Below are 11,061 nucleotides of genomic sequence, written 5' to 3'. Positions count from 1 at the left end.
TATAAAAGTAAAAAAATACTTTTAAAATTATTCTGATTTTTTGTTTACTTATAATGAAGAATAACATTTTCATTGACAAACTATCAGATCCGCAGCTGCGGTCGACCCTTGTTGCTTGCTGTGTGCGACCAGCGTTTGACCAGCTGTAGCGCACGTGTGTAGATGTTTTCTTCAGCATTGCAAGATGATTACCCACGTTCGAGTCCGGTACGAAGATGATAAAAAAATTGGAACGGTGCCAATAGAAGACGTTAAAGATTTCTTCCCCCGTCACCAGCAAGACTTCAAGTCCAAATCCCTCTATTTAGTCAAATGGACGGACGACAGTGGAGACAGCGATTACTATAGGGCCCGGATTCTGGCACTGGGAGGTAAGCCTGCTTTTGTTTGATATGTTGCCGGCGAAATGCATTCTCTTTGGCCTGGCTGACTGCTAAGCACTGTTCACCGTTAGTAACTACAAAGTATTTTATCGATAATCTCCACTAGCATAGTTCATTTTGTTAATTTACCGCGTGCAATCGCAAATAAGTATGGTGTCATTATTAATTTATGCATATACCTGAAAACTCTACGGAGATGACGCTGGTATTTACCTGGCCGCAGAGAGATACCAACAGCGTCGGGTATATCAGCCTGGAGTATATAAGGCCCTTTTGCGGTAGGACGCGCCTTTGTTTGTGGCACTGCAGCTTTTATACCTAATGACAAGGTCTATACGCTACTATTTCGCTCGCGGCATATGACGTTGTGTTACAACGGTACTTAAGCATTCACACGAGGTTCGATGGTTAATTTACAATGCAATAAAACTAATAAAAGTGCATGCTAGAGATCGTGAAATGTGCACGCGTCAGAGGATGATGTGACACTAACTCAGTAAATGTTAATGTTGCAATCCGCCCTCACGTTTTCCAGAATCGGAGGACTTCGCGGAGACAGAGGCCAGAGAGAGAACGCGTATTCCGAAGAGGGTTTATTCGCCGGCGTCTTCGGACTACGAGAATGAAGCGGAGGTAAATTATTATCTAAACCTCCTACAAAAGGTCCTGTCAACACTTGTGTAAACAGTGTGTAACAAGTTATTTTCTATTTTCGCCCAGAGCCCTATCAAAGAAAAAACGAAAAACAAAACAACAAGTGGTGCAGAGGCACGCCTGCTTCAGCTTTTAAAAAGCAAGAAAGAAAATATGAAGAGGCAGGCGAAAAATCAAGATGGGCCACATTCTAAAAAGCACCACAAAGAAGCAATGGACAGTGGGCGCCTTCAGGGGGCTCATGAAACCATTGATAACCTTGAAGAGCAGGTAGAGAAAAAATCTACCATCATTCGCCAACTGCGAAAACAAAATGAAGAAAAAGACAGGGAGATGGCTCAACTCAGAAGACTGAACATGGAGCTTCAGGACAAGGTTATTTCTGCACTGGAAGACATGAAAGGTATGAAGCAGAAAATGTCTTCATTGTACTGATTTTGTGCTGTGAAAGCATTAATGCCATTCTTCTGACATTTAGCAGTGTGTACAGCTTGTTACCATAAAACGTTCGGCAGTCTTTAAGTGAAGATATTTCGAGTTTAGACTGCAAATGGCTATTGTTTACAGCTGTTTGATGAAATTTAATGAAAATATTTTGTCAGCTCTTTTTCCTCTCTGGGCAATGCAAACAGCACGGCACCTCATGTATAAATGCAGGCTGCAGAATTATGAAAAGGATCATGGATGGCAGCCAGTCGAGCCCCTTCGTGTCTGAGGATCTACAAGACACCTTGACAGAGCGAGCCCTTCGCCCAGGTTCATCCAATCCGCAACCGAATGACAGTGAAACAATGGTATTCTATCTGGAATGTCAATAATGTGCAGCTGTCCAAATTACAAACAACTGTTCTTTTGAAAGCATGTTAAAATAATATAAAGCAAGATTGAGCATTATAGATTACTTGTCATAGAAGTTTGTCTCTGCACAGCTGAGCAAGACATTCCAAAAAGAGTTCAGTGATCATTATAGATATGTGTAAATTTTAAGCAGAACTTATGAACAACCAAAAAAAATGAATTTCGTTGTCAGCAACACAACTTACTAAAACAACTTCACTAACGTACTTGTTGGACAGAAATATTAAGGAATACACTTGGCCTTGTCTGCTGCTGTTTTAGCCATCTCGTGCTGCGCGGATTCAGCACAACCTCACTGAGAAGGTGCAGGCACTTTGTAAACTGGTCTTGCACAAAGGCTGCACTTTCTCTCAATGAATACTGTGGTGCTGACACCACCATGTGCAGTTCATAGAAAGAATGCTAGAGTGCAGCACCACAAAACTGGCTGACAAAGTGCTGGTGAAATGAATAGACCTTTGTTGTTTATGATATGCAATACAGGTTGCACTGCACATGGATGCCTTCAGAATGCATATGTTCCGTGCAGGTGGACATTGGACGAGGGCTTATGGTCAAGAAAGGTGCATGGGAACATGTGCAGTCCCATCATAAGGATTCCTTATTTGTCAAGGACCTGCTAGTCACCATCTGGTCGAAAGACAACCTTAAGGAACGCTCCCTGCATGGTTGGTTATAATACAAAAGCATAGTGTGTGTCAGTTGGTAACGGGGGAATTCGTTGTTGTGGATATCTGTTATGCAGGAAAACATTGTCCACGGTACCCTAACCGTCCACGCAAGGCTCCCCTAACACCGTGGAAGTTGGACGTAATGCGTGGTAAGTGTGCAGACAGTCTCTTGGAATGCATATTGAACCAATCTTATTCTTAGTACATGAAATCACAGCAAAGCTCGGTTGCAATTGAGTCTATTTTGAAGCCACTACAAACTTTACTGTCTGCTTTGACTTCAGTTATGAACACAATTTTACATAAACTATGTAGTTGTAAAAATGTGACCCAACACCTTGCCTCTTACTTACTATTAAATTCATTTGTTTTAGTCAGGAGTGCAGGCAGGTGAAAGTCTTAAGTCTCTTAAATGCACTGGTAGTTCAAAAAGATAGTCGAAAAAAAGAAAAGCCAACAATAGAGCTAGTGTGTAGACTGCCAGCATTTTTTTCATCATAACTTATATCTCTTTCATAAAAAATGACAAAAAAAGAAATAGTGTTCTCTGCTTTCTTCCTGCACTATATAAATCCACACAGTTACATGGTGCGAGTGGAGAGCTGTGAAATGTTACTTTTTTAGATTATTTTTGTGCATGTGCACGCTAAGTTCGCAGTTTCCTTTTTCTAATAAATGCTGGAACGGAACACTTTTGCTAACTGGAGAATGCTTTCTGTATTGTTCAAGCCTGTGCTGCTAAGGCATATTCTAGGCCATTCAGCATATAACACTTCATTGCATCAAGAAATATGACTAAAAGTTCAATTTTGAACTTTTGTGTTCTTAAAGTAATATCGATGCTATTAGTTCTTTAAGCAGCTGGTTTCTTCAAGGCTATTTATTGATAATTTTTGTTGTTTCAGACTGCTACAGAGCACGTCTGGAGCATCAAGGCGTGCCTGCAGGAGTACTGCCGTTGGCAGTCAAACAGATGAACCACTTCATTGTTGAGAAGCTTTCAGATATTGAGAAGCTTGCCAAGCGGTAAGATAAGTGTGTTCTTTGTGTCAAAGGACTCCCCCCCCCCCCTTTTTTTAAGAGAAACTTGGCCATATTCATCTGCTTGCAACATGCATGTACAGAAAGAGACTGAGAAAATTTGGAGGCTCGTCTGGCATTTTGGCGCAGCGTGGCGCAATATGGTTTTGGCAGCTCGGCGCAAAAGCGGGGAATTGTATCAAATTCGCGTAATTGGCACAGCTGTTGTACCCCTTCAACATGCATAGCTATTTTTATGTTAATGTTTTTATGTTAAATCACATCTAGACTTGGAAGAATGTAAGCCATTGTGTGGCTGACTAAATGTATAAATTCTGCAAAACATTTGCAGGGCGAAGGACAACCAGGGCGTTGCGGAAGTTTAACAGAGGAGGACCATTGGTGCATTTTCTAAATAGTGTAAATATTATGGAATGTGTGAATAAATTTTCATTCTTTCATATTTTTTTTTTTCTCTACCATTGTTTTTATCTTGTATGTGCATGCATTTGAGTGTGCATTAATGTCACATTCACACTAGGTAATCCAGCCTGTGCTGTTTCCACTGTGTTGTGAAATTGCAATTAATGAAGTGCAGTGTGATGACAGCCAGCCTTCTACAGGATTGTCATTTTCTACTTGCATCCGCAGAAATGTGATAATCATGTTTATAGGTCAGCCAAGAGACTGCAATTACTACACTACTACTTAGCTTCAGTTGGCTCTCTCTGTATACCAACCACTGGCTGGCTGAAATGCAGTTAGCAATTTAGCGTCAACCAAGTGCTTACCAGAAACTAATGGCCAGCCATATTAAATTGGCTTACCAGGTAGAATGGTGACTGGCTAAACACCAGCTTTTGTCACTGGGCCAATCATCTGGATACATGCAGTGCAGCTTGGTCGAAGACCAGAGAGTCACAACGCAGACGAGCGCTTGTCTGTGTTCTTTGTCTAAGTTCGCGCTGCATGTATCCAAGTATGTATCAACTAGCCCAACTCAACCTTTTATTGAAACATATGGAATCATTGGAGTCTCAATTACCATCAAAGTGCTGACCATTTGCAACAATGTGGGAAGTCATGTGGTTACCAGCCACATTGAATTTGCTTACCAACTAGAATGAATTGGGGGCTGTTTGGAATGCCAGTTACGATCAGTGGGCCAAACATCTGGAACCACAGGATTACCAGTTAGCTTCAACGGGTTAGTCTACTGAGACCTGCCGGGCAACCACGTGCCTACCATTAATTTTCAATGGGTTGACCATTTCAGGTCAACGGGTTTTCTATTCACCACCAGTTGGCTTCAACAGGTCAGCCTATTCACACCAAGTGGACAACCACCAGTATACCATTTAGTATAAATGGGTTGACCATTTTAGGTCAATGGGGTTTCCTATTGACCACCAGTTAGCTTCAACAGGTCAGCCAATTCACACCAGGTGGACAACCACCTGCATACCATTTAGTATTAATGGGTTGACCATTTGAGGTCAATGGGGTTTCCAATTGACCACCAGTTAGCTTCAACAGGTCAGCCAATTCACACCAGGTGGACAACCACCTGCGTACCATTTAGTCTTAATGGGTTGACCATTTGAAATCAACGGGATATTTAATTGACCACCAGTTAGATTCAACGGGTTAGCCAATTCACACCAATTGGACAACCACCAGCGTACCATTTCGTTTTCATGGGCTGGCCATGTGAGGCCAAAGGGGCTACCAGTTTGTCACCAACCAATTTCAAATGGTGCGCACCATTGCAACTAACTGGCAATTGCTCAGCACCAGCCACACTTAACTGGTAGCCAATGGGGTCCCCTGTTGAACCAGTTGCATTGAAGTGGTGAGCCACTTGGATCCCCCTTTGGAATATAAGGGTTTACCCATTGATTCGAACGGGATAATGTTCAATGGGTGGCGAAAATCCTACTGGTCCAACACCCATTGATTTTAAATGGAAATTTTCCAGTTGGACCCATTGAATATTTTTGACTGGGGATAATAGTGTGCGTCGACCACCTTACCAGATACGCCGAAACCACTGCGATATAATCCTCCACAGCTGATGGCGTCGCTGCCTTTTTGTTACGCTCCGTTGTTCTTCGCCATGGTCCACATCAAGTAATCATGAGTGACCGTGGTCGCCAATTAATTCATCGCGGGCGCTGTGGAAGAATTGCTTCGCCTCTGCACTTCACAGTTCAGACATTCGACACCATACCATCCCCAGACGAATGGTCTTGTAGAACGTACCAATCGAACTCTTACTAACATGCTCGCTATGTACGTCGCATCCAATCACAAAAACTGGGATGAGATCTTGCCATTTATTACTTACGCATACAGTACAGCGAAGCACGAGACCATGCATGGACTTCACGCCCTTCTACCTGCTCTATGCTCGATCATCACGCAGCTCCTTTGATACAATCCTCCCATTTAAGCTCCATACCGATGAGTCCATGGCCGAAACATTGTGCCGGGCTGAAGAAGCCCGCCAAATTGCTCGCTCGCGCACACTGGCATCACAAGATTGCTCTAAGCAACGGTACGATCAACGCCATGATGCCATTTCATTCCGCAAAGGTGAATTCGTGTGGTTGTGGACCCCCTATCGAAAACCTGGTTTATGTCAGAAGTTTTTACCGCAGTACACAGGCCCCTACGTCATTGTAGATCGCTTGACTGACTTGACGTGCGCCGTGGCGCGCTTGACGACACCTTCTCGTCGGTCAAATCGAACACAGTTGGTGCACGTGGCTCGCCTCAAGAAGTTTTATCCCTCCAGTGACTTAAACTCGCCCAGCGGGCTTCGTCTGTGAACCGGGGGGAATTCCTACGATATGAGCCGGGCGGTAGTATGTGCCGGGTAGGTAGCAGAGGAGGGCGACGTTGTCTGGTGCGGCCGGAGGACTCCATCTTTACCGGGATTGCCGAACTTCATCCTCCTCACCCTGTAAATATATCCACCTATATATATATATATATATATATATATATATATATATATATATATATATATAAGGGAAAGAAGTGTATATATATATATATATATATATATATATATATATATATATATATATATATATATATATATATATATATATATATATATATATATATATATATAGTGCACGCATTTAAGTCGCACGTCACCACCCCCTTAAACAATATCCATGCAATGCCCCATTGAACAGCCACTATTTTTACGCTGTGCATTTTTTGTCCAACTACGTTAGACATGAACTAGTTTTGAGACCTCATACTGTCGAAAAGGTGAAACTTACAGTGCGCATTAGTGCAGAGGCACGCTATATTCATCTACGCCAACTGTAAACGTTCGGCGCAGAGCTACCCAGAATTTTTTTTTTTTTTTTTGAGGGGAAGGGGTGCAGCAGAACGACTAACTTTGGCACGTGGTGGTCGCTGTGAATACGTGTAAATATATTAGTATACTCTGAAAAGTTAATTTACGAAAACATTTTGTGGTGTAGGGGGTTCAGATTCCCTTCCTCGTCCCTCTCTACTTACGGCCTCCTGGTTCTGCGTACGTTTCACATGGTACTTTTTTTTTTCATCTCACAGCTTTTTGAGCGCAGCTATTTTCCAATAAATCGACTTAGTTGTTGCTGTTATTGTAGACGCCTGCTCGCGAAGAAAGAGTTGAGAGTAAAAACCAGAATAAGACACCCCTTTCTTACAAATTTTTGATATCTCACAAGGACTTTTATGGACTTCAAATTCAGTAGATTGGCGTGTCATACTTCAACGGTTATAACATGATGTGCTATACATGAATGATGGGTAGGTACGAAGAAATCTGCATCAAAAAAGCGCACCAGAGAAGCTGGAGCGCATAGCAGTTCCTGCACGCGGCGCACGGCTCTTTCAGTCCTTTCAGTACTGTTCGACTACAGCGTTGCCGCTACAGGCAACGCGGAAGGCTTCAGGCGGCGAGGCGCGGTCACGCCACTCAACACTTCTAGTACACTCTACCACAGATTTGTTCATTAGAGTACTGTGAATTTTTGTGTCAAAACTGCATATTGAATCTCCGGGGGAGTTTACCCCACTGATCTCAACTAGAAAGTCAGTGGTTTACCAAGGAGGTTAACCCTCCTCGTGGTTCTATCCATTCATACTAAGAGTGCAACAGTCAAATCAAAACGATCCGATCCAATCCGCAATAACAGAGAAGTAACGAGCAAACACGTGCGGCGCATCAGCATGGGTGCGAAAAAACGAAAAGTAAGTACATGCGCCCTCGTTTGGTTTTTGAAGCGTGCTGTCTTTGTAGCCCACTTCCTCGATTATTTACTCTTTACTACTTGTACATGCTTGGGGGCTGGATTAGGTTTTTAATGGGTGGTTGTTTTCACCTATGGCAAATGTATGCCTTGAGGCTGCCTGTGAATGCATCAGCTGCTTGCAAAAGGATGATTGAGCTCTGGCTCTTGGCTAAACAGTTTAAAGTAATAGCTATTTTGTCGTCAATATTTTGTTACAGGGACGCGCCGTGAAAGCTGCTAAAAAAGGCAGTGCTGTGGTAGAACCAGAAGAGGTCTCAAAGGCCCCTCACACTTTTGTGATATCGCGTGGCACTCTGGGCAAGAATGCGTCAGAGCTGATGCTGAATTTCAGAAAAGTTATGGAGCCTTATACTGCATCTAGGCTTCAGGTAAGTGTTATAATTCATATCATGCTAGAAGTAACCTACTTTCAATTATTCCAGCATGCGACAATGCTCATTGTTGTCTTCGTTGCAGTGTTTGGGTGCACTGCGTAGTTCGTAACTGCTCAAAGCATCTGCAAGCGTTTGTTGTCCCGGCAGTTGTAGGGACAATGTTTAGGGTTTGCTCCTAGGGCTACCGTTCACACATGTGCAAACTTGAAATTACGCCAGCGCGCCTTGTTTTGTGCGTCAGCAATCAACTATAGCCTCCGTGCACTTAAGGTCCCTCCATAATTTTTAAGGTAGTGACATCTGCCGCGGGCGCCACCTAGAAAGTTCCTGTAGCAGACGACGCCCAGCACGGCATTGAGCTGGTGGAAAAATATCTGCACATGCCAGGAAAGAAAAGCTACTGATGCCTGACTGTGATGAAGGCCGAAGGGCCCAAAATGCTAAAGCTGTGCCGTTATTTCAAATAAACATTGAAAAAGAGAGCGGAAAAAAATGTTTAATCGCGTAGATTCGGCATGTTTACATCTAGTTTATTCGTGCACATATTACATTGCATTTTGCAACCTAAATTACCTGCATATAATTAAAAAAATGAAGGCATGTTGATTCGCTTTCATTTCACAAAATAGTCGAAGCCATTGACGGTAAACAACCACGAGCCGGGACCGAAGACAACCAGAGACGAGTTTACCCGCGGCTGCCCATGGCCTTGGTCGCTGTATTGGCCCTACCTTAGCGACTGCATGCGCTTAATCCGATTGCTCTCCTCCTTTCTTGCTCGTAAGTGTGCTGTGTACATATAGCGCTTACTTCGGTCGAAGAATGCAGCTGAGAGCCATCAGGAGCGAAAAAATTTCGACATGGCGTTGCTGAAGCGCGATCCTCGCTGAAAGCAAACATCCTGCGCACGTGTGTGGAAACTAAAATTTTGTGGAAATGCGTGCGTCAACAGTCTTATTTTCACTGTGTGCAGCGATTGCCCAACCACTTGGCTGTGTTTTGCTATTCTCTGGTACGAGTCAATGCAAGTGTCACGACATTCCAAAGCGGCGTGTCATCGCCGATCGTCGAATTGGTTCGTGCTTCAAATGCGACGACCTAACCGCGCGGAACACCATGGTGTAGTTAAATTTCTTTGACAAGGCTTCTTGTGTGTGCTTGTGTGAATGCGTTTTATTCCTGATATGAGCAACGTCGCTACGTAACCTTGAATCACCGCGTGTGTTTTCAATGGTGTGTTTATGCTTTTTCGATTTGCCCTTGTGCTTCCCGGAAGCGCACAAGCTTCTCAAGAATTAAAAATCCTTAAATGAAACGCCCGCGAATTGGCCTAGTTATACCCGTGCCACACGGGCTTAGAAAATGACATTTGTTGGCGAAGGCCTTCAGTTCCCGAATGACATTTGTTTCGCCGGCGCTGCTACACGTCCAAAGCGAATGACATTTGACTTGATGATGTCGATCGCAGCACCTTCCAAGTGAGCATTGGGGGAATAGCAATAAAAAAATAAACAAGCGTTTACAAGCTTCATACACATCATATAATCATTAAAAATAAAAATAAGCATATTACGCTGCCCTAAGTTGTAGTTTCTTGCTTTGTTTTATGACGTTGCAGCCGACCATAGCAACCTAAGCCAACACTAGTCAGATCCACAGCGTAATTAGAAAATGGCGCCTGTCGCATCTCTCAGAAGATGTCCCCAGAGTTCATTTTTTCACGGCAGCACTTGTGTGTTTCCGTGCAAAGCATCATGCTCAAGAGCGAATAATTTTGGAGCAGAGACGAGTTATTATGCGTCAGCTTCAGGACATTGAACTTCATTTAATTTTAAACCATTTCAACCTGATCTTCGTATAATGTTCAAAGCACTTTTTTAAAAGTTTAGTGCAAATAAAAGACGGAAGTTTTATTTTTAGCTGAATATGATTCGTTTTATTTACTTTAAGGTAAATCGCACTTTGCGAGCTGTGTCGTCGAGAGTAGGCATTTCTCAGTCAACCGAGTTCTGGCGAAGGCATTTGGTGGTGAATGGCATTCGGACGAATGCCATTTCGTTCGCCCGTGTGGCACCGCACGAATGGCTATAAATCTGAAGGCATTCGGGGGTAAATGCCATTTTCTCTGCCCGTGTGGCACGGGTATTATTGCTGCACTTTATATGGCTGGCAATTTTATATCACTTCTGATGTTTTTCTTATGTTAGTTTGTAGCTCGGTGCTTTTCATCAGTGAACTAGCATTGCTGCTTATCAAGTTTAGTATCCGAGTGTCAGGGTAACCTATGAGTAACAGAGTAGACAAGTGTATGTAATGTATTTTGATATCGTTTTATTATTTGGTGGCCAGTAGGTGTGGATATGGGGTGTTTATTTATTTATTCATTTATTTAAGAAGATACTGCTTGTCAGAATGCCATACTTTAGGCAGCGGTGAGCGATACATATAGGAAAATACAGTGATGACCATTGAAAAGATGGTATTTATTTATTTATTTTAGAACATGCAGCCAGTTCGAATGCTATTCTTTATGCGGGATCAGCAATACAATGGGAATAACACTATACAAGAGATACGCAAACGTACAGAACAATATGAAATATAGAACAGATCAGAATGTAGGAACTAGAGTATTATTTGTTTAAAACGAACCGAACGATACACAAACCCAAATAAAGTTTCATAATACCACACAATTATCACTGCACGAGCAGTACAGTAACAGCAACTACCACTTATTTACCATAACGCCTTGACATATACACATGCCGCCTTGCAGCAG

The 11,061-nt window shown here is 42.8% G+C and overlaps 2 protein-coding genes across 3 annotated transcripts in view; both read left to right on the top strand.

The window, feature by feature from the left end:
- The first annotated feature begins 184 nt into the window (after positions 1-184).
- Positions 185-4,049, top strand: LOC119166757 (uncharacterized). 2 transcript variants are annotated; one of them, XR_012887294.1, is made up of 7 exons: positions 185-371; positions 919-1,016; positions 1,104-1,440; positions 1,695-1,831; positions 2,425-2,715; positions 3,472-3,592; positions 3,939-4,049. XR_012887294.1 is itself a non-coding variant. In XM_075878997.1 (5 exons), the coding sequence occupies exons 1-5, from the start codon at positions 185-187 to the stop codon at positions 2,572-2,574; spliced, it is 909 nt and encodes a 302-aa protein (XP_075735112.1). In that variant the 3' UTR covers positions 2,575-4,049. The 2 variants fall into 2 exon arrangements, 1 of the variants encoding a protein (XP_075735112.1); XM_075878997.1 differs by having other exon boundaries at positions 2,425-4,049.
- A 3,538-nt stretch (positions 4,050-7,587) lies between these two features.
- Positions 7,588-11,061, top strand: part of ppan (Brix domain-containing protein peter pan) — a 58,513-nt gene continuing 55,039 nt past the window's right edge. Inside the window, exons 1-2 of the mRNA XM_037414124.2 lie at positions 7,588-7,843; positions 8,103-8,273. Coding sequence (XP_037270021.2) covers positions 7,823-7,843; positions 8,103-8,273 — 192 coding nt within the window. The 5' untranslated portion in view covers positions 7,588-7,822. The remainder of the gene's footprint in view (positions 7,844-8,102; positions 8,274-11,061) is intronic.

Source organism: Rhipicephalus microplus, chromosome X, assembly GCF_043290135.1.
Source record: "Rhipicephalus microplus isolate Deutch F79 chromosome X, USDA_Rmic, whole genome shotgun sequence".
Taxonomy (NCBI): domain Eukaryota; kingdom Metazoa; phylum Arthropoda; class Arachnida; order Ixodida; family Ixodidae; genus Rhipicephalus; species Rhipicephalus microplus.
The sequence above is the reverse complement of the archived record's forward strand: the minus strand, read 5'-3'. Positions and strand labels throughout refer to the sequence as shown.